Source organism: Ostrea edulis, chromosome 4 (assembly GCF_947568905.1).
Source record: "Ostrea edulis chromosome 4, xbOstEdul1.1, whole genome shotgun sequence".
Lineage (NCBI taxonomy): Eukaryota > Metazoa > Mollusca > Bivalvia > Ostreida > Ostreidae > Ostrea > Ostrea edulis.
This window is the reverse complement of record NC_079167.1, coordinates 6,282,530-6,306,712: the sequence shown is the minus strand read 5'-3', so window position 1 is coordinate 6,306,712 and position 24,183 is coordinate 6,282,530. Positions and strand designations below refer to the sequence as shown.

Genomic DNA, 24,183 nt, shown 5'->3' with positions numbered 1-24,183 from the left:
ACGCTTCATGCCCGCTAGCATTTGTGAATTATTTTACTTTCATTTCTGTCTGAATTCACGGCTGTGACATACTATATTTGTCAAGATTTATACATGTGTAGCGGTCAGCCGGGTTCGATCGCCGGTGGCCAGATAGCTCAGTTGGTAGAGCACCTGACTAGAGATTCAGGGGGCCCGGGTTCGAATCCCGGTCTGGTCCGTTGCATTTTCTCCCTTCCTGATACAATAGCTTGCCAAGTTTATAGGTTACCTGAGTGACATTTGAGAGGCTAAATCTATAAATTAAGTTTATTTATTCTGGTGATTTATACGAACGATGTATATATTTGGAAGAAGCAACAATATGAATCTTCACAATGTTGAAATGGAAAATAATACGACAATATGTATTTGGGGCAGCATAGTATATGGTCTGTCTTGCAAACTTTAACCATGGTCATATCTTTTACACCATATTAGACATTTCATACATGTGTATTTCGTATGTGTATTCCTTGTGGCAAGACCTTTCCATCGACACCAAAATCTTTGACCTAACGACTTTTAACATTGACCTTTGACCTACTTTTAGAAAATTTGAATATAAGCCATATCTTTCGAATCATAAGTGGTACTGTTTTTAGCTCACCTGAGCCGAAGGCTCAAGTGAGCTTTTCTGATCAAAATTTGTCCGTTGTCTGTCAGCATCATTGTAAACTTTTCACATTTTCCTCTTCTTCTCAAGAACCACTGGGCCAATTATAACCAACTTGGCCAAAAGCATCCTTGGGTAAAGGGCTTTCAAGTTTGTTCAAATGAAGGGCTGTGCCCCCTTCAAAGGGGAGATAATCACAAAAATAGGGTGGGGTCATTTAAAAATCTCAAGAACCAATGAGCCAAAAGAGCCGAGATTTACATGAAAGCTTCCTGACATAGTGCAGATTCAAGTTTGTTCAAATCTTGGCCCCTGGGGGTAGTTTGGGATCACAATAGGGGATCAAAGTTTTACATGGGAAATTGGGAATAAATAGAAAAAACCTAAATCATCCTCTCAAGAACCAATGGGCCAGAGGAGCCGAGATTTACATAAAAGCTTCCTGATATAGTGAAGATTAAAGTTTGTAAAAATCATGGCCTCCAGGGGTAGGTTGGGGCCACAATACAGATTAAGGTTTTAAATGCAAATATATATGGAAAGTCTTCAGATATGGGCCAAGGTAACTCAGGTGAGCGATGTGGCCCTTGGGCCTCTTGTTTATTTAGTTGTCCTAATTTTTGGAAATTTAAAAAAAACAACCACCAAAAACTACAGTTCCACTTTGTTGTGATTTGGGGACATCAGGGTTTTTAACAAAAGTTATTTTGTAAAAATTTATATCATTATATCTTAGAACTACACGGGCTTTTTAAAAGCACAATGTATATTGGAATGAAAAAAACATTTGCTTCTAAAAATTTCCAAGTCATCTAAGGGGCTAAAGTCAGAAAGTAACCATATATAAAGTCCTTTGGTAGGAACAGAAATTCAATGTATCAAGATTTTTCTACAGCCAGCCTCAACATTTTTGTGGTTTCTCAAGGAGTCCGAGTTTATCTTACTTCATCTAAAGCAGCTTGGTCTTCACTCTTGACAAACAATTTTTGAATCAAAAACACTAATTTCATATTTTATTATCAAGTCTTCTTTGTCAAGACTGGGCACTTCCATCTTGAATTGCCTCAATCTCTAATAACCAAGCACTACTAAACAGAAAACTGATGGTATCTACCTCATGACATTGCTACAGCGGTGGAAATTTCCAATAACCGTATAACTAACAGGGTAACTAAATCTACATAGTACAAGATGGCTGAGATTATGATCCACTAATATATACATGTACAGTAAAATTCAGCTTTGTTGCCTGTGTAACACCATCCTATGAATTTTCATATACATCCAAACCCTGCAAACCTAACTACATATATTGATATACATCAGGGGAAGTAATACGTTGTAACACTTAATAAGAAATAATGGCATGAAGACATTTCCAGTAAAGTACAGAGAACTGAGTATTAGACATTTAAGAACAGACTAAATATCTTCTATTCTAGGAATGGGACATTTCAGATTATTATCATATTGACTTTCTTAAAATATAATCTGTCAATACTGGTATATACAATATCCAAACATTTCTAATCCTTCTTTTGCATCAAGTTTGACATATGTGAATTTCTCCTGCTCGTAAATATGCAATATCCAATATATAAATTCAATGCATCTACTGCAGCAAATTTGTTCATTCTGTCAACATAGTTTTTTTCTTCTTTGGAAAGCAGATAAAGCATATATCCTATTTTAAATACATGTACATGGATATCAATTTTTTTTTACTATGTACTGCTCCCCTAAATCAAAAGCCTTGTTTCTGCTTAACATAACAGCATTATTGCTCTTTAAAGCATATGAGATTCTTACACAAATTCGAATTACAGATCTACCAGTCTAACAATAGAAATGGTGAACCGACATGTGAAATCTACAATGTACATGATTTATGCTAATAACAATATTGCATCTTGGATGTTGAATGGTGGACTATTTGAGGATTCCTGAGAGAGTGACTAGATATTACAGCTGTAGACATATAGACAACACATAACAAAGCTTAAAATCAACTGTATACAGCATATGATGAAAGAGATACTTAGTGAACACCGTACACTCTACAAAAACATTCAAATGTATAAACCTAGAAACATTATAAAATATAAAACCACAAAGCAGATACAATAAATACTTATTAAAAATTATGTTACAAATACAAACAACTTTCAGTGTAATTAAAAACAACCAAAATAAAATAGCATGACCTGTTGACTCTGAATACAGCCAATCATATTGCACAATACACTGACATCTCGGGACAACTGTTTTTACTTTTGTGTAGTGTCGTAACCAAGAATGAAATATCACAGATCTGTGGTAAAAGCTTCAGAGATTTTTAAAATATGGCAACTATAAGAACATTTGGTTAGTCTAGAACTTAAATATTCTATGTTCTAGAGAATAAGTTAGAAATATTCCATTGCTTATTGTCTAACACTTCAAAAGAGGGGGCATCATCCTTGTCATTTAAACTTCTATCAAAAAAATCACACGGAATCTGCCAAAAACATCACTATGTATGTACTAAACAAATCTGGGTGTCCTGTCCTTGTGTAGCTTGGGCTTGTTTTTGCTGTCGGTGGATTTCTTTTCCTCTACAGTAGTCTTAGTTCCCCTACTACTCGCAGACAACTTCCTCTCACTGTTGGTCTTGTCTTTCTCAGACAAATTCTGTGTATCATCATTTAATTTAGTTGCCGATGACCTTCGTCTTCCACAGGTTGCACAAGAAAAGTTGTGTGACTCTGATGTTGCCAGAGCAGCTGAGGGCTTGCGTGATGGAGAGGATTTCTTTTTCCCCGATTCTTCAGATGTTCCTGTGACACCTGCTGGTTTCTTAGGTTCTTGTGACTGCCCATTTTTACGAGGACTTGTTGCAGACCTAGGCCCTGTTCTGCTTGGTAAAATGGCAGCCTTTCCCATCACTATTCCACTAGGACCCTTTGGAGGTCTCTGACTATCTCTTGTTGGTTTGGATGTCTGTATCTGTGCTTTTGGACCTAATTTTGCTCTACTAACCGCAGGATTAGTGGATATTCTACTTGGGCCCTCTTTAGACTTGGCACCAATTTGTAGTGACTTTTTGTTAAGCTCTGGTTCACCATCAATGTCATTGACTCTAGGTAGTCCTTCAACACTGGTACTCGTGACATTAGAATCAGAGCTCCCTGGTTCCTCCTCAAGAAAGCTTGTCTCAGGTAAGCTCTGTCTGAAACTGGGTGGTGCTGATGTCTGTCTTTTTCGAGAATCTCTCAGATTTGGGACACTTTGGGATAAAGATCTTAAAGGAGTGTATGGGGTATGAATACTTTGCATGGCTGTTGATCTGATGGGTCTTGCTGGCACATTGCCTGCTAAAATTGAATTGGCATTCAGTGAAGAGAGAGAATGTGAATAATAGGTATGTCCTCGAGGAAGAACTGGTGATAAACTGGACAGAAGTAAGGCTGAAGAACTGATGGAGGATTTGAAAGGTCTTCTAGGGGAATTAGGAGATCCTTTCTCCCCCACTGCGTCACTATGTAGACAATCACTGGAGGAGGCTTTCTTTACTGTATCATCTGTGCTTGGTTTATATTCCATGACATCTTCATCCTTTAGAAGTATATTGTTAACAATGTCTCCTTCACTGGATGAGGATGACAAACCTGTGGGTGTAATATTGGGAGGCTTTAGCTGATTTCTGCTTTCCTCTTTACTTTCAGTTTCTTGTATGGGGGAAATATTTGACATCTGAATCTGTTTCTGTCTTGTAGCACTGGAGGATTCAGCAGGATTCTCCAAAACAGCACCTTGCTGATCTTCTGAAATCATTTTATCTTTTTGGATAGTCATGTCACATACAACTGACTGTGGTAAATTTGCTTGGCCATTCATTGAAAATTTTGATTCAGATTCTGACATTGGTTGACCTTCCACGGTCAACAAAGGGGCCTCCTCTTTGGGAGCAGAAATACTCTTCGATGATTGATCTGTATCAGAATTCGCTGAAATTTCCTCAACTTTTCCCATGAACTCCGGATTCTTCAATGAATGGGGGCTTTTATTATTTTCTTCATTTGACTCTCTTCTGCTCAAATCAACTGTAATTTCAGTCTCTATTGGCTTTTGTCTACTAAGACTGGGCCTTTTTGGCTGTGGTGAAGACCAGGGACTGGTCAGTGAGGAAACTCCTGAGGAGACTGAGGATGAGTCAGAGTCCTCGGGAATTGCAAAGGACACTTTTGTTTGTCTTGTTATAGGTGGTGTCATTTTTTGAACAGGGAATTCAGTGTTGGTGACTGTTGGGTAGGAAGTTGTCTTTTTTCTGATAGTTTCTGGTGAAGCTATCTCGGCTGCAGCTGGATCATCTCGTTGATCTGAATGACTCTTTTCCCCTTCTCTTTTATAATGATGAGTGTCTAACTCCCCCTTATCCTCTTCAATTCTATAGTCATTAGAGTCTTCATTTTTGATTGCAGTAGTAATTTTTTTGGCAGATTCAAAGGGTATATCACTACTTCCCTCTGATAAGGATTTGAAACCTTTTGGTAAATGGGGCTTTTCCTTAATTTCTGACAAGGATGATTGCCTAGGAAGTTTGGGAGATTTCTGAAGCACATTTTTGATGGAAGACAATGACAAGCTGTCAGAGGAAGACTGGCGTTGTAAAGGTGGAGATGTCTTTGATTTCTTATCTTTCACAAAATCACTTTTGTCTGATTTGGCGCTGGAAGGAAAGTTAGCTTTAAGTCCCTTGGCTGTAGCAATAACAAATGACTGTAAGGAAGGCCCTATGGATTTGAGGTTTTGGAGGGCACTTGTTCGGAATTTCGATTTGTCTGAGGGCTTGAGTGGGTAACACATCTGGGGTTGGGACTCGGTGATAGGACTGCTCTCTACAATTGTAATGGAGGGCACCAACATCTTTTTAGCAGACTCTGGACTCAGAGCTAGATCTTGTGGAGGACATGGCTTCATGATGATCGGCCGGGTCACTTTCTGTATCTCCTCTTTGATTGGTAAGCTCTGAAGACGATACTGTCTGGCTAAGAGCTCCACTCCTGCAATATTAAAATATCATTAAACAAGATATTCATTTACTGTTCCGAAGTATCAAATTTGCTTTTTAAATTCTTATTTCATTCTTGATGACACTTGAAATGTATAAATATTTTGAAGATTTTTGAACCAAAAAACGGGCATGCAGAAAATGCAACATCATGCTAGAGAATATTTTCACAAAACACCTCTACAACAAAAATTGATTTGAAAAGATACTATAGAAAGTCTTACAAAATTTATAAATGTAAGGCATTTTGAGTAGGCTTTTGGACAAATTTTCATTTCAATTTGTGCCCAAGTTTTTAGCAAAATTTCACCGAAATAAATGAAGCACATGAGACTTAGTACTTAATCCATTTATAGTGACAGGTGGGAAGGTCTAATTTCTGAGTAATAATTTCATGTAAGTCTGTGATTCATGATTTACAAGTGAAACTGACAGTCACTGTTACCTAGGGAACTGCATTAAGAAAGAAAACATTAATTAAAACAAAAGGTTAAGTGATTATGACTTTTGAATGATCAAACTGACTTACAACATTCAAACTTCACCAACTGTTCTACAGATGAATTGAATGCAGAAAAATTGTCCTACAAATACCTCCTTTTCAAAACTTTTACATAAATGATAAAGTGACATCAATTTTTATATATACTAGTACATGTATCTACACTGACAAGTACAATGTACTAGATATACATACACATGTAATATATAATTCATAGCAACTTAATACATTGTACAGCAATATTTACAATGAACAGCTGTGTGTATCAACATGTCTGTCGAGCTAAACTTCCTTTCTTTCATTTTACCCCACCATCACAATCTTCTCGAATTATATAGAACTATGGCCCCAAGGCCATGCAATGCTCACCAAGACAAATCTTTAAAGCACACCTTTGAATTTACATATTTTTACATATTAAAAGAAGGCATTCTAAATACATGTGTGTGCATTTAATATATTTATGTACTTCAATATACACATGGCTTTCATAACATATGTATACTATCACACTCCACATCCCTTGGACAACTGATCTTTATTAAAATTTAATTTCTTGTTACCAGCTATTATGAGCACAGGCACTTATGAACACTACTACCCACCCACCCCCCGATCTTTTTTTTTTCTTTTTCTGCAGCAATTATTTCTCCAAAAATACACATATTTCAGTCTCTGAACATGATGTTTGACACGGTATGAGTTTCAATCTTAAGAAAGATCAAAGGGGTTGGAGTGAGATATTTGGAAAATCATGATACAAGTTCAACAGACAAACGTTGATCCTGAATAATAGTACTTCAGTACCTTGTATCACTGTACATGTACTACATAATACCAAAGTAGCACACAAAGTCTTTCAAAACATTTGAAAAATGAATGTCATATCTAATAGAAATAGAACACGGCATGACACAAAAAGGTCAACAGAGGTCGAAGGTCTCAAAAGGCTACACAAGGCGTCAAGATTCAGTGCCAACTAAACATGCTTCATTACCTGTGTGTCATTAATACCAGCCAAAAGTGGTCTCTCCTACAATATTATGTGGTACTAGTAATTCAGTGAATCAATAAACAAGTCTAATTGCTACTTCAAAGTTATGGCAAATCTTAATTATTGATATGTACACAATATTTGCTTGAATATGCAGCATAACAACATCATTCACCACAAAATCTTCATTATTCTGAAAACTAGAAAGCATTATCATTGTACTTTAGTACCCTTCAATTCAAAACATGCCAACAAATACACAAAAGGGAAAATGTGGTATCATGCATGACATTCCAAAGACAATGCATGCATAGTCTGTAACAGGTAATTCACAATATGGATAAAACTTCCAGAAAACCTGATCACCCGGGACACTGGAGTGAAACCAAATGAGGTGAGTAGAACTGGGAATTATGGCAAGTCAGTTACATGAATCCTTACATACCAATAATATATCATTTATTCAACTTCTGTGTACAACATTCCAACTTTTAATTCAAGTGAAAGCAGGTCATAGTACAAAGTACCATATATAGAAAGGAAAGTATCCTGGTGACTATTTTTTGATATATGCAATTTTGTCATGGTTTACTAACTGCCAAAAACACCCAATTCAGAAGCATGGCAAGATGATGTGGGATTAAAATCAGTACGATACGATATGTGACTTACATTTATACGTAGCCGAGGAAATCAATTTGAACTGTAAATCAAGATGCACAAACATTGAAATTAGTTAAAACAACACAATTAATAATTATACATACTGATATATCTATTTGGGTGAAGTAAATTAAGACTAAGAAACTAGTCAACTATTACACATTTACCCCATCAATAAGAAATGTGTTTTTATATTAATATTTCAGTTATCAACAAGACATTTAAATCAATTAGCAATCAATATCAAACTTTGCACGAAATCAGTTTGGATGGAAAACAGTAAAATTGAGTGTTAGTTTATACAAACATTTCTATTGCACCCAAAACACCAGAAAGCAATCCATTCAATATTTGAAATTCCTTACTGTTACAGTTTTGCATATTCATTAAAGATTACAATGAACACTTAGATTATCAGGTACATCTTTGCTTTCTAGGATATGGATGGTTACTGTCGGATTAGTATTTTATTAACAGTCAGTGGAAATAAACTGTGATCAAATCAATTACAAAGTTCTACAATATCACAAGTTTTTAATTTTCTTCCTCATCTACATGTACATCCCTAGGGTATTCTAGTAAAGCAACCTGAATTTTCTTCAGAAATCAACAACTTAACAGATAATGAAAGACACCAAATTAATTGAACACAATCAATTTGTAAGCATACTGCTTATCTTTGTCCGTTTATATCAAGAAATCTTGCATTCACTAGCTCCTGTAAAACTGAAATTCCCTACAATAATGCTCCACTTCTATAAACTGGCATGTCAATTCTCCATTTACTAAGAGTAGTAATTCACTCTTATAAAATGCAATACTAAAATATCTGCACATTCTTTTTCATACAAAGTGCATTAACAAGCAAGTTAATCAATACATGGATTACCAGACCTATGTGTGCATTTAATGCACTACCCTGTCTACACAAAGCATTTTATCTGGCATACATGTAGATTCTCCCTACATAAATACATCTGTCCAACATGCAGCTTGTTACCTAATACTTAAAAGACCCATGCATGACATCCACATGATCTGCAGTTCAAGGGAAGAAAAAAAATCAGCATCAAGGAAAATCATCAGATAAAAAAAAAATTCAACAGAACAAAGTGAAAGCATGCAAACAGACTATAATGACTACACTACCTTTGCAAGTTGTGGAGGAAACAGAAGAATTTGCATGCTGGGAAGAGAAAGACCCGTCGGGAAGATTAATATCTGTGAAGTCATCATCGAAGTTTACATCAGCATTATCATCTGAAAGGGTTACTAAGGCCATGCAAAAAATCAAGAAAATATATAAAATATTAAAATTTCTAGCAAGCATGCCATTTTTTAAAAATGCTTTAATAGTCTTCAAAGATGTTCAATATTTAAAAACAGGTTCAAGTTTTTAAAAGAAACTTTAAAACAAAAGTTTACTAAGATGAAAAGTAATACTTAGGAATACACATAAACACTGCAAGTTACAAAAATCCACAGCAACATACAGATTCTGCGTAACACAGCAAAGTCAAGAACACGGACATGGAATATGCACCACATAAACATTTCCCAAATTTTCATAGGCACACAAAAACGTACACAAACATCAACACCATCCAAATATGTACCCATGACTGAGCATGCAGGCTAAGAGAAGTGGCTGGATAGAGAACAAACACACCAAAGCAGGGTTAACGAGACATCTCCACAAAAACACACAAACTGCACACGAGTGAAACGGAAATTGGGAATTGCTCTATCAAAATTTCCAGAAATATACTCTGGCATAAAAAAATTATTTGATTATTTGAATATCTCATTCAATTATTATACATGTATCAAGATTCTTGAATTTCAAAGATATTCCCCCCCCCCCCCAAAAAAAATGTTAAAATGTTACATACAAAGTATTGATAGGTGATCATTAGTATAATATGACTGAGTAGACAACCAAAAAATCATTTGGTTACAGAGGATAAAAACAGAATTATATTTGAGAGTACAGACAAATACAGAGAACACAAGACAGAGCCTAGTGTTAAAGCTACGTCACTAGTGTGAGGTTAATGATGTTACCCTCGGACACAGCTGGGGGTGAAGTACTTTTCTTGTCAGTGCTACCCGGTAATACAATGTCTGTTTCAGAGGCCTGGAATAAAAAGTTTTAATGCGGCATCAAGTATAACAAGTAACAAGTGATATTCTCCTGATTTCTGGACAAAAGGTTGATTGCAATTTAAAGGGCACTGCACTCCCACTTCTACTACGTCTTTTCCTTCTAACATTAGATTATTCGTAATCACTTTGGTGCTCTCTTAACTCAATTTTGATAGAACATTCTGTCATAAGAATAATGTTGGTGTGATATACTATACTGACATAGATGAAGAAATTTGAATGGGTTGAGCTTTCACCATCCAATACAACCTAATTCAAATAATAATGAATACAAACTACTATAATCTATACAGTTTAAAAGATTAAGAAGATGAAAAGTATTTTGATATCAATTGATCTTATCTTAATTAATATTTTTCTCAATAACCAGCTAAGGATATGAACGACGTAAAAAAAACCCCAAAAAACCCTGAAAATGAAACTTCTATTCTTCCTCTGATCAGTTGACTACTTTCTAAAATCTAATTAGAGAAAAGTATAGAAGAATATCATTGTCAAGCCCTGCATTTCTAATACTGCAAAGTCAATAGCACACTAAATAACTCTCTATATTGAAGGAGAGGAAACCATGGGACACAATTCTCAAAAGCTCTCAAAAATCTGATATATACAGTGGAACCCCGTTATTACGTTCCCCCTTTATTACGTTAGTCCGCATATTACGTTGGAATTTCAAAGCACAAAACCATTTCTTAACAAACCTATATAAAATAGACCTCGTTATTACGTTGTCCTAAAATGCCGGGACTCGGTATTACGTTGTAAAAATTCCGACAAAAACGTAATAAACCCCTAATTATTCAATAGTGATTCTCAAAATAATAAGCCATTCACACCTTGACTGCCTGAGGCAGTCGCCACATAAATTTCCTGGTCTGTTAGGGGATTAGAGACGCTTGACTCACCACGCTTCGATAGATCTTGCGACATCAATACAGGTGAATACCCCGTATAGAAGCCAGTGATAAACAATTAAATAATGTTTATTTAGAAATTGTACTCAATGAAATTTACTTCATTTTTCATATTTTGATAATCAAAGAAATAATTTCTCAACCGCCTGCGTTTTCAGCATAGTGTGATTACCTTCGATATTAAAACTATTCACGGAAAGCTTTGGTACCAAACAAGAAAGACAAGATTTATCGTAGCAATGTTACAACCGCTTGGGTAACTGCTTGGACATAGGTGATTAAAGGTGTTCAATTAAAAAAATTGTTCGTTGTTTGGACATGCAGCTTGGGTGTTCGTAAATCTCGTCCATACATACACCAATCTATCGGCCGATTTGTGCACGGCATTTACCTCAGTGAATATTTTAAAATCCCTTGATGCGCACGTGATTTTAGTGCCATCATTTAGCATTATAAAAGAAATCTTCGTGCATCATTATATTTTTTTTTATGTGGATTGCGCTTAAATTGTTCTCCGTGCATGTTTGTTTATCGTTGGTGAGAAGTGTGTAAGTGTTGGGTATCGTGTGCGTTTTGTGTCTATAGTTTTGTTGTTTTTTGGGTGGGATTTTTTTTATTGTGTTGTGTATTGTGTAATTAGAGAACTTAATAAAAACGATGTTTTGTTATTTTTTTAAATACGAATGTTGAATACGAACCGGAACGAGTTATTGAGAGAAATTTACATGAACGCATTGTTTTAAAGTTGAACAAAATGGCAGTCCAAACGAATGCAGAAAAAGCAACGTTTATCAAAACATCCTTATGTATCTTACACCGAAATAAAGAAAAGGGATAAGAACATGAAGAATTACGGACATTAAAGATAAGATGTAAATAAAACAAAGTATCATAGTCTTTTAAACAAAGAAACAGTAAAGATATATTCACACACCCCTTCACGGAGTACCAACGGACGATATACAATTTCCAAATGATTTTTTTTTTAACGGATTTAACTGGGAACGTTTATTACGTTGCCCCCGGTATTACGTTATTTTATTGTGACAAAGTGGAAAACGTAATAACGGGGTTCCACTGTACATTAATCTCGGATGGCAAGTAAAAGCAGGCACTACTTTTAACACTCTTTACCTTCTATATTAACCGTACAAGATTATCTAAAAATAATTGCATATTTTACCAACAAGTCAATGAACTTCTAATAAATTTCACTTGTAACTTTAAAGAACAAACAGTCTGTAAACTACAAGGGAAGTGAATCACAATATTGGGCATGAATGTTCAGTGCTGAACCTATGGGTTTTTTCTTAAAGAAATATTTCTAATTTTGAACCTTCCAAAAATCTTTATAAGAAAGAATTTCTTCCCCTCACCTTGGATTTGTTATCAGTCAACAAGTGCAGATTCCCTTCTTCAATGCTACAAAAACATTCAGACACATGTATTGAAAATAAGCAGTCCTTACAAAAACATTCTCTCCTTATTATTATCACTGTTTATCATATACATGTATATGTAGATAAAGTTCCCTAAGTACCTAGATTTGGTTCTGCTGGACCTATCTTTGGTCTCCTCAATATCTACACAAAATGAAAAAAAAACCAATGTTAATTAAGATTATACATAGAAATAGTGCAAATCCTATCACACTGGTACAGTGTGGTATTGATAATCCGGTTGACCTTATTCCGAACACTTCACCTTCCAGACGATTGGGGGTGGGGTGGGGGGTGGGAGGGGATAAATTTTTACATATTATTTTGCATTGTTAATCTGAAAATTTGCATTCTGAATCTGGAAAATCAGTGTTTATTACAAAATGCATTGAAAATTGTATCATCAATCCTAATGATTATTTTTTCGTAAGGTAAATTTTCGACAATTTTAGCTAATGTATATTGTAAAGAAAACATTTGATACACTGAAATGTTTACCTGTGTCCTGTCAACATCTCCCTAATTAGGTGGTTACCTTATCTATGCGTGATGATATGTCGGTTAAACATCACATGCTGATCAAAACATTGTATTGCGAATTTTTGTATATCACTTCTGCAATGCTTGCAGTGTTAAATTGTTAACAGATCTATAGCACATTATTCAATAGCTGTCTTCTATAGGTTATTAATGGATTGAACAGTATTCTGTATGAATATATTCCATTCAGCTGCTATATGTATCTGATATACTTGACTGAGGTAATATTGGCTTGTTAAAATCAAAAGGGCATAAGTGAATAAAAAGAGTTGCGAAAATGTGGATTCTGTTATTATACTGTTAACTGAAGTGAAATATATTTAGTAAGTTTTTAAAACAATCAGTTGTTTTCATGTATAAAACGTCACTCTTGTACAGTGTACCTATGTATGATTAATTCTTGTTACGATGCTGTAGAGCTTTATTGTTAAGAAATTTTTATAACTCTAGGTAGGAGAAGGAAAATTATTATACATGTACATGCAGACACCTGTAATTTTGAAGATGTTTGGAGTTCTGTTGATTTGAACATATTTTACTGTCTATGTGTTCCATATACAAAAGGATCAGAAACAAGTTCTCACAACTTTGGAAACAAGTTTTCACAACTTACGAGTTTCCTTTTCCGAGTTCTGTTCAGTTATTAGCGGATCAAAATACTATGGATGCACATCCAGATCAAAGCGGTATTAGTTTTAGATAATGAGCTTGGATGTTTTGTTCCAAGATATTGGCTTGGATACTTGTAGAATATAAAATATAAGTGTAAATTTGTTTGTAAGTAAAAAATGCACATAATACGCCAGTTTCGAGATACGAACTCTTCTGTATAGGAGGTGCATTTAGTGGAACTTTGAATGCCTAAGTGGGACAGAGTGGATATGCAGCCAACGAGGAAGACGATGAAATGTATTAAAAGCGGCTTCTCTTTAAATATGTAAATGTGGGAAATACTAAATACTATCGAAAGAAATGTTATACCGAAGAGGAAACATACATACAATGTCATATTTGCAAGGAATATCTTGGATATGGTACTTATGACCAGCGAAATAACGTGAAAGGATAAGAATTCTACGTATTTAATTACTCGCTAAATACTTATCACTTACTTAGTTTGTGTATCAGTCGAATTCGGGTTATCAAACAGTGTATGAGAAACTTACCGAGTACATTCACTTACGCTGTGATGAATATCTGTCCCACTCCCGCGAGTAAACAAATTCTTTCGCGCCTTACTATGTGTGAGAGTTCTCCAAAGGGAAATAACTCGGATGTACCTCGAAACCAGTGTATCATCAACAAGCACATGGATATTTAAATTTCAGTGCGTTGAAATGCACATAATTAACATTATCATGATTTATTTCATAAAGCATATTTTTAATATCAAACATTAACAATGTAAGCATAATGATTACTTATTTGAAGATCTAACATATGCGATTCAGTTATCCAAATACTTCATTTATCTAGACGATTGTGAACCAGTGTCCAGATTAATGAGGCTTCACTGTACTTTTCTTCTTTCATTACCAATACATCATAAAACTCCGTCTTAATTTCCCATACTACATAATGAATCAAATTTACCTGGTTCTTTCTCATGTCTGCTCTGTCCATTGACTGACAATTGTTCTACAGGGGTCTCTGCAGGTATCAATTCATACTCTGTCTCTGGGCCAAAGATATCCTACAAAAATTAGGCAGTGTAAGGACACAATTGCAAAGGAAAGTTTTATTTTGTGAAAATTTGCTGGTTTTGCAAACACAGTGAAATCTGAACAATCTTTAGATAAGCAAATATTACACTTGTTTTTGGAGAACTTAGAAAACACACCTTAACATTAATGATCAACAGCTCCACTGTTCGAGTTTGATGAGGTGTGTCCACTAGTGAGGCAAGACTTCCCGTGCCCTCTCTTAAAACAAAAAAGATAGGCAATATGAAATGCATTTCCAAAAATGTCTTCAGATTTTCATTAACAAACTGATTTTTCCAAAATCCAACATCTCTTATTTTACAATTCAATTTACTTAATGTGAAAAATTAGGAAAGAACACTGCCTACTCACAACGGCCGCAAAAGTGTGGGTCCAAACACAATACCCAAATTACTGGCCGTCATCTGATTTGTGGAGCTGTGTGAAGCTATCCTTTACAAAATATATCCAAGCCAAGATTTACATACATCCTCAGCAAAGAGTGGGACATTGTCCAGTTCATGTAAATTAAACTCATATAAAAATACAATGCATGGAGGCAAAAACACAACAAAAAAACCCTGCTATGTAAAGGGAGATAACCCTTGACAATTATAAATCTGCAATGGCTTACCTTGATAAATGGTGCATTAACATTGCACATGTTTTGAAATTGGAATATGGTAGTTTAGAGGCCATGTCCCCTAGCTTGCTCAAAGTTTCATCTTCATTCAACACATTGCCCATGTTATCCTGTTCACAAAAATAAATATATATAATAACTGTGTTGCAAACTCTCTTTCCTGTGTATAAAGACCTTCATACAGTAAGTTTATGCAGGTTGTTGAATATTTCCAGTTAGCAGTAAAAATGTGTATCAAAAAATTACAGCACACATGCATCTATTTCATAGAACCAAATAAACAGCATTTGTAATCATATTTCTATCCAAAACTGAGTTCCAGAAAAAAAATTATGCAAAGAGTATTTACATGCATCTACCCCCTCATATTGGACTTGATGCTGATTTTGCTAGAAATAAATTTTCAAATGAATCCTTAGGTTTTAGATTTAATGCTGATGTACATGTATGCAGATGTTCGAGCCTCAGACATCAGCATCCAATGGTACTGGCAAAAAATTCTAAATGTAATGAAAATAGTACCCACATGCCTGTATTACATAATATTTTAATTACTGACTATTTCCATTTCAATTTCTAATACCCTGTTTCACTCATTATGCAGAATTATACAGCTACATATTCAAAAGCCTTAATGTGTACCTGTATACACTTTGATCTCATTTGATTTTTAATGTGTAATAATGAAGACAACATGTAATTATACACGCCTTATCTGGAGCTCCGCAATTTATAAAACAAAGGTACTATATATGAACACTGACAGGGAAAAAAAAAATTAAAAAGTTATTATTTTGTTTAATAATATATCAAACATTTAATTCCAGAAGAACATACCTTTGCTATTTGTATAAAACTGGAATACAACTTAAAACTTAGAAGTGGTTCAGGAAGCTGAAAATATATCAATCATATTTATTAGGATCATTGAATGTTGCTCTAAAACCCATAGGAAGCTAGCTGCATTTTTCATTTTCAAAAGTATTTCATAATGCCTCATGTATTAAAAAGTCTGACAACACAAAAGAATTGTATAAATGCATTACCTGTCTAAGGTAGAGCTTCAGAACATTAGATATGACATTAGGATGCTCATCATCTAAGTTCACAGAATCTGGATCCTTCTCAAACCTTGAACACAATGCTTCCACCTTGCTCTTTACCCCTGACATTCTGTATATACCCTAGAAAACACCAAACCCATAGCAAGCAATTACAAAATGTACTTTTTAACACGATGATGGGCCTTAACAATAACCCGAGTGCTAGTCAAATGGTCAAAGATCAGGGTAAAAAAAAAGTAAGGTCTTGCCATAAGGAATCTACAGATTGTATATACAAAATATGAAAGTCCTACCTTAAACTTAATCAGTTCATGAGATATTGTTCTTAAAAGCAGGTCAAAATCCAAGGTTAAAAACTTTGGTACCAAAAGAAAGGTTTTGTCACAAGAAATGAACATTTAAAACATGCACCATTTAAAAGTTATGAGCAAGGTTATACACATCCAGTTCTTATGCTTGATATTCAAGACTGAAAAGGATTTTTACAGATCTAAATTACTGCATTTTTACTACATGATTCTCATACCCTGAACCCTTCTGATTTTTTTAACATTTGATGCATTTCACTATACGATCTACATCACTCTGCTCTGCTCAGGGGCCATGAATTTCAAAATTTCATTAAGAGCTTCGCAAAGTGGGTATCCCCAGTAAATGTATGTCCCATAGTGACCTTGACCTTTAACCCAAAAATCAATAGGGTTCTTCTTTTGTGTAACAAATAAGTATCAAATAAATCATACAAAAAATGTGGCCTGTAGAGTGTCTACAAACTCATTGTTACACACATACCCACACACGAAAGTATCAAATCAACCAAGCAAAACATGTGGCCTGTAGACTTTCTACAAATCAGTGTTGTATCCACACGTTCACACACACGTACTGCTTCACACAAACAGTCTTATTACTAGATCCCCTCTTGCAATGAATTGCAAGGGGATAATGAGAGCCTTCTTGTCTAAACATTTAATGCATTTACACAATATGATCCACATAGCCCCTTATTTTATCAAGTCTAAATGTAGAACACATTTGTCTACCTTAACATTATTTCTTGTAATTGTAAACACCTTACCTTTATCAAATGTAAAGTAAAAAACAATGTATCTACCTCAACTTACTAGTTGTAATTTTGCACACATTTGTCTATCTCACCTTTATTAAGATACCCCTTTTCTCTATTTCTGTGAGGCACTTTGTCACAATAGAGGGGATTGCTGATCGACTTTTCTCCACCTGCTCCTGGAAATCTACACCAAATGTTGTGTTCCGTCGCCTGCTCTGCCGCTGAAAGAAATTAAAAAAAACTTATCATATAAACACTATACTTATACATCTATTTCCAAATATTTAATGTGGCATTTAGTGTAATAGATAGCACATAAAAACAAGAATACCAGTAAAACTGATGGATGTTCCCCGAACTGCATCTGATCGGTCATCAACTACTTCATATGATGAATGACTTGCACAATGATCAATAATTGTTGAAATACAATTGAAATGAAGATTTTTTTAAAATATATATGTTGAATAATCTTGAACTTTCCAAAATGACCTTAAAAGACCTTGGTTGAAAAGATCAATAACTGTTAAAATATTGTTGAAATGAAGGTTTTTCATTTACAACATATGTATTGAGTGACCTTGACTTTTACAAAATGACCTTGAGTGACATTTGACTGAAATCCATCTACCTGTTACTTATTTGTGTGATATATAATCAATATCAGTTTAAAAACTGTTGTAATAGGAACTTTTCCCTTATATAGGGTACCATATATGATCTGAGTGACCTTGACCTTTCCAAAATGACCTCAAGCGAACTTTATTTGAAAGCCATTTGCCTGTTACTTATTTGTTTGATCTTGACCTTGGTCCAAAAGTCCCCTATCCCAAGGAATATTTGTGATCAACTATGATCAATTTCTGATGAAAAGTTTATATAAAAACTGTTGAAATAAGGAACTTTTATATGTTATGTTCTGAGTGACCTTGACCTTTCCAAAATGACCATGAGACCTTGGTCCACAAGTCCTCGTCTCAGGAACATTTGAGATCAATTATATCAATTTCTGATGAAAAGTTTAGGCGATACGAGTTTGGACGGACAGATGTCGTAAACTATATGCTCCCCCGAATTTTTTCGGGGAGCATAAAAAATATTCAAATTGTAGTAGATGAATTTGCTAAATTTAGCAACAATTTTGATGATATTCAATGTCTCACCTTCAATAATGCTTGCAGGTCAACCTCTGTAGAAGGTAACCCAAGTAATGTGGCTTCACCTAAAACACAGACATGCTTTACAGAATAATCATATCAATGATACACATAATTTCGAGCAATTTTAAGTTTTAAAGTTACAAGTATCAACGCATTTCAAAAGATATCATGTGTTTGCACCTAACGTCCAATTAATTAACCTTCTGTAGTACATAGGAGCTGACTTTAAATTTTTAAATTGCCACAACTAAAAAACTATAAAAATATGCTAACTCTCAAACAAACCTGGTAATATACCCCAATTTGTTTTGTAGAAACAAGATAATGTATATCACTTTTATTTTATGAGACCTTATTTTCATCATGATACAATGAATTTATTCATGAGACATAACTTTCATGAATCATTATTCATTGCTTATGTCTTCCATATTTAAGAGTTTATTTGTCAGAACTTAATTTTCACAAATGACCAGTCTCGCAAAATTACACATGAATAATGTTCACGTGAATAAAATGTGATTTACAGTAGGATGCAAGTGAACTGTACCCGAAATGTCACCAAAAATTATATATTATTAAGAAATGTCATGCATGACCTTAATAGATCAACTGCAAACACAGCAAGAGAAGATTCTGAAATAAAACAACTCAAACCATCTGTTTCTTCCAGGTCATCAAGGGAGCCAGACTTCACAAAAGGTTTGCGGCCACTCTGGTGGGGACTACTGCTGGGGGAGGATTCCACGGAACGACTGCTTCCACTGTCAGATTCACTGACAAGAGTTGTTCCCCATGCCTTCACTCGGTACCGATCTAAAGAGAATAAATTATACTGACCATCAAAATATTGTGCATTGACTTGCAGTAAATGCAATTTCAAATAGCCTTTTTCTCTACATTTATTTTCAAATATACATTATCCCTGTAATGTAATATGGTTTCATCATAATTTAAAATTGATTGAATATTGTTTAACGTCCCTCTAGAGAATATTTAACTCATATGGGGATGTCACCAATGCCGGTGAAAGGCTGCAAAATTTAGGCCTATGCTCGACGCTTATGGCCTTTGAGCAGGGAGGGATCTTTATTGTGCCGAGGTCCTGTGTCACACCTGCTGTGACACAGGACCTCGGTTTTTGCGGTCTCATCCGAAGAACCGCCCCATTTAGTCGCCTCTTACGACAAGCAAGGGGTACTGAGGATCTATTCTAACCCGAATCCACACGGGACCAATACTTTAAATTAAAACACATGTACATGTATTATTTTTAAACAGGTAAAAGTTTTTGCTGATATCCCACCATTTCTACCCATTAAAGGAGATCCATCATGCAGCTGAAGATCATTTGATGACCCTGAGGACTGTGTACTTGTCTTCCTTAACTGAGTTTCTCTACAAGAATAAATAAAAAATGCTATTTCATTTCCTATCTTTTACCAAGATGACTAATAATGCAACAAATTTAAGTTGCAATCATTTTATCTCTCTGAATTAATTTCCAATCCAATTATATATCAATTACATTCGAAACACACCACCACTGCTAAACGAATGAAATAATATACATGTACATGTACCTTGTAGAAATAAATGGTTCAAATACAAAGGCCTCCTCTTTCAAAGGTGCATTGGTGGGTGACATTGCCATTCTGTGTACGAAGGCACTGAACTGAGATCCTGGCTGGTACTTCTTGCTGGCCTCACATAGTGTCTGATACTGAACAGGGACAGGGGCAGCTAGTGTGTGGAGGAGGTCGAAGTAATCCATTGTCACCTGTATAACACAGAAACCTAGGACAGTCCGCAAAAGCTTTATAGCACAACATAAACCTAGGACAGTCCGCAAAAGCTTTATAGCACAAATAAAACTGGTTTCAAGATAACACACACAAACCAAGTGAATAACTGTTAATTCTGTCATCGTGAGTGATTTACTGTATCTGTACTTATTTAGTGTATCTAAAATTAGGAACTGATGCACTATTTGGCGTAATTATGATTTAGCACTTCATCTGTGTTTCATCACGGATAAATAGAGAGTTTCATATCTTAGCGCAACCATAAATTAGCGCTCTTGCTTCACCGCCAAAGTCGCTAAAATCTTAATCCTGCTAAAATAAGTAAACATAACAATATCTATGCTTAATTCTAGAGATGCATGTATTGCATAATCATAATCTCACATTTATTGGCTTAATAATATACTATATTTCAGTATAGCAAAATAAAACATATACATAAAAAATAAAAAGAACAGTAACCTCCAAATTCGAAAGCATAGACTCTACCACTGAACAACTAGCACAAATACACTTACATGTAACTTGGGAGTCTAAATTGTAATTGAAATGTAAAGAACCCAAGTGGACAAAAATGACATGATCATACATAAGTACAATAACAAGAACCTATCGCAAGCAAATCTGTACTTAAACTAGATGTGTCAACGAATGCCCCGCTGGCAGTAAAGTCAAAAGTAACTCATCAATCTGCATACAAAAAAAATCAATTCAATATCACAAGGCCTTTAGAAAAAAAGTTCGAAAAATTGGGTGTTGCGGAAGGACGGGAGAATAGAGAAGGGTAAAACTATATGCCCTGACCACTTTTTGGTGGGGGCATATAAACAAATTTAAAGGCACACTTACAGACTTTATCACCTGATCACACAGAAAAATCTGCTCTCTGATCTTGGACAGGAGTTCACTCTACAAATGTAATATTTCACTGTTAGAAAGTAGAGAATATTTCAAACAGGCATGAAGTTGCACTATTATCAATACTAATAATGAACTGTATGTTGATTAAAACATTTGACAACTAGTGATAATTCTGTACAATACTTTAGTTTAAAATTTGTTTCAAAACATCTAGTGATTCTTCAGTTCAGTGGCTACAGTTTAGAATTTTACATAGAATTCTTCCTGTTGGTTATTATTTGAAAAACATTAGTGTTAAAACAAATGATCTCTGTAGATTTTGTGCAAGTAATATTGAAACAATAACACATATATTTACTTCTTGTAATAGGATCCAAACATTGTGGAGTGAGTTAAGTCTTCATATATATAGAAAAATTTCAGAAAGAATTGGTTTTAATGTGTCAAATATAATATTTGGTGAAATTCCACTGTATTTAAATAATAAAGCTATAAACTTCATAATTCTGTATGCTAAACAATACATATTTATCTGTTTAATGCAGAATAAAGAACCAAATCTTGTTGGATTACTATGCCACTTAAAGTTTAAATATCATGTAGAGAAATATGCTGCAATTCAAGCATTTAAAATACATAACTTTGATAAAATATGGATGAAGTGGGAAAATATTCTTGCAATTGATTAATTATTATTACATGTACTTGTCATTATTTTTAGTACATGTATTATTGTTACTATTATTACTTTCACTATTGTACAGCAAGAAACCTAAACCACAGGGAGATTGAAGCATGTACATGTATGCATGTATGTTTGTGTAAGTGTCTGATGTATTGTATGTGACCAAAAAAATAAATAAATTATTAAAAAAAAAATGAAAAAAAAAATACTTTAGTTTTGGCCAGTTCCTGTTGTTTCGAGTTTGCCTCCGCCACACATGCTTTGTAGGTTGTCTCTGCCTCTGCTGCCTACAAATTACACAAAATTCAATCAATATTACCTACTATAGCAAATCTACTGTAAATATAATATATTAGCCATGCATGATTTACAAGAATAAGATTAGTACAAAAAGGCTAAAATAGTTAAAGATTACAATTACAGGCTTTCTCAATAGGATTTTATCAAAATGATTGAGTCCTGGACATAAGTTTTTGAAAAGGTTGAATCTCAAAATTGCTTACAAGTCCTAGCAGTGTTTGATGAGTCCAGAAGTTAAAATGCCAGTATGGACAATATATGTGTCAGTATAAAATTCATGCTGATTAATTATATTTGACAATCATTGTTTAATAGATATTCCAATTATGTAGAATTACTATTAAAATATTACTAAAGATCTAAAGAAAAGGTCCATGTGTTTTCTCTTCTTTTGGTGTAGCTGCAGAACTGTAGCTCTCTGAGAAAATATTGGGACAGATCAGAGAGCTACAGATCCATCCCTTATAAAAACCTTCAATTCATGGTGCACAAAAAAATGTGCATGGTTGAGGCCTCATATCATTGTATTCTTGTATTCCCAAACCAAATAATTCAAAGCTGTGAGTTTTTGGGTCTTATGACCCGGTTTTTATAAAGGGTGAATCTGTAGCTCTCTGATCTGTACTAATATTTTCTCAGAGAGCTACAGAGCATCTATTGGTATAAGTCACACCCTTGAAGTGTGACCTTGAGAGATATAATTAGAATACTTTAACACATTTCATGATCAGTTCAGAATGTAATTGATACAATCCACGAATAAACCAATAACAACTCTACAAATATACATCAATTGTCATTCACCAAGTTTAAAAAGTTATGAAGGTGTATTACATTTATTTTTAACCTGAACAAGCCAAAAAAAAAAAAACCTGCAATATTCATACTTCCTGTCACAGATGAAATCGAGTGATATAGACTATTGATTAAACAAACAATTAATCATTACAGCTTAGGAGTCTTATGCAAACAAGTGTGCACTTGAAGGTTGGCTATTCCTTTCATTGTATCACCCCACCAAAATGTGAGTGTTCTTCATGATTTCTGTGTAGGCAATTATAAGAACCACATTGACAAGTTCATCAAATACGAAGTTAAATTTCTTTTATTTAAGTTTTGCTCGAGTCCAAGGACACATCTGTGGACTTGCGGTTATAATTATCCTGGGTCCCAAAATAAATTTGCCACTTCCAAGATGCTGATTTTTATGTTATAAAGAACCTTACACTGATGTATGAAGTGAAAGAATTTTTTTTTAAAATCCAGATCCCAAACAATTCATCCAAAGGTGCAGTCGTACTATACTGTTTTCTATCCAATTTACATCTAACTTGCTGAGTTTGCCTCAGGTAAGTTAAATGATATGATTTAACTAAAAAGTTAGTCCTACAAAAGTGTGGAAAAGAAAATTGGATGAAAAATAGCATCATGCGACAATCCCTTTCCATATCTCCAATTCTTTTCCAGATCCTCCTTTACCTTGTGCATCGCTTCTTCTTCCACCTTTCTCCTCTTGTCCATCTTGCTGAGTGCACTGCTGCTACTGCTCTTGTCCAATATGTCAGACTCGACTTTACAGGATTGTTCCCTTGCTTTCTCATAATCCTGCTTCCTCATCATGTACATGGACTGAGACTTCCTCAAACTATTTACAGCCTCTTGCTGTAAAACAGAATACCATATTTGTAAACTTTAGGAGTGATGAAAGGCTTTTAAAAAGAGTAAATTGTACAATCAGGAAACTTAGTGTGAGTTATATACATGTATTTGTAAACTATTACTGACCATATACCTTTTGTAATCAAATTGGTTCAATATTTCAAATGTTCTGATAACAAATTTTCAATTCTAATTTTGTTTACCATCTTCTTCACTTCTTTGACCCAGGTGTCTTTAACAGACCTTCTCATCTTGTCATGTTCATTTCTCCTTGATGTTAATGGCTACAATAAAAAGAAACGATATTAAATCAAATCAAGAGAGAGAGAGAG

The 24,183-nt window shown here is 34.5% G+C and overlaps 1 protein-coding gene and 1 non-coding gene across 9 annotated transcripts in view; one reads left to right on the top strand and one right to left on the bottom strand.

The window, feature by feature from the left end:
• The first annotated feature begins 126 nt into the window (after positions 1-126).
• On the top strand, positions 127-199 carry Trnas-aga (transfer RNA serine (anticodon AGA)). The gene has a single exon. It is a non-coding gene; the product is annotated as a tRNA-Ser (tRNA).
• A 1,434-nt stretch (positions 200-1,633) lies between these two features.
• Positions 1,634-24,183, bottom strand: part of LOC125668818 (rho GTPase-activating protein 45-like) — a 33,284-nt gene continuing 10,734 nt past the window's right edge. Inside the window, exons 11-31 of one of the 8 annotated variants that reach the window (XM_056161757.1) lie at positions 24,055-24,135; positions 23,672-23,854; positions 22,102-22,179; positions 21,196-21,255; positions 20,125-20,321; positions 19,848-19,939; positions 19,199-19,357; positions 18,545-18,603; positions 17,713-17,760; positions 17,471-17,602; positions 16,295-16,432; positions 16,086-16,142; positions 15,240-15,358; positions 14,978-15,058; positions 14,743-14,824; positions 14,496-14,595; positions 12,464-12,506; positions 12,300-12,345; positions 9,908-9,980; positions 8,993-9,115; positions 1,634-5,676 (exon numbers count right to left, since the gene is read on the bottom strand). In XM_056161757.1, the coding sequence (XP_056017732.1) occupies positions 3,158-5,676; positions 8,993-9,115; positions 9,908-9,980; positions 12,300-12,345; positions 12,464-12,506; positions 14,496-14,595; positions 14,743-14,824; positions 14,978-15,058; positions 15,240-15,358; positions 16,086-16,142; positions 16,295-16,432; positions 17,471-17,602; positions 17,713-17,760; positions 18,545-18,603; positions 19,199-19,357; positions 19,848-19,939; positions 20,125-20,321; positions 21,196-21,255; positions 22,102-22,179; positions 23,672-23,854; positions 24,055-24,135 (4,470 nt within the window). In that variant the 3' untranslated portion in view covers positions 1,634-3,157. The remainder of the gene's footprint in view (positions 5,677-8,992; positions 9,116-9,907; positions 9,981-12,299; positions 12,346-12,463; positions 12,507-14,495; positions 14,596-14,742; positions 14,825-14,977; positions 15,059-15,239; positions 15,359-16,085; positions 16,143-16,294; positions 16,433-17,470; positions 17,603-17,712; positions 17,761-18,544; positions 18,604-19,198; positions 19,358-19,847; positions 19,940-20,124; positions 20,322-21,195; positions 21,256-22,101; positions 22,180-23,671; positions 23,855-24,054; positions 24,136-24,183) is intronic. The other 7 variants (XM_056161759.1, XM_056161758.1, XM_056161761.1 and 4 more) reach the window with 7 other exon arrangements.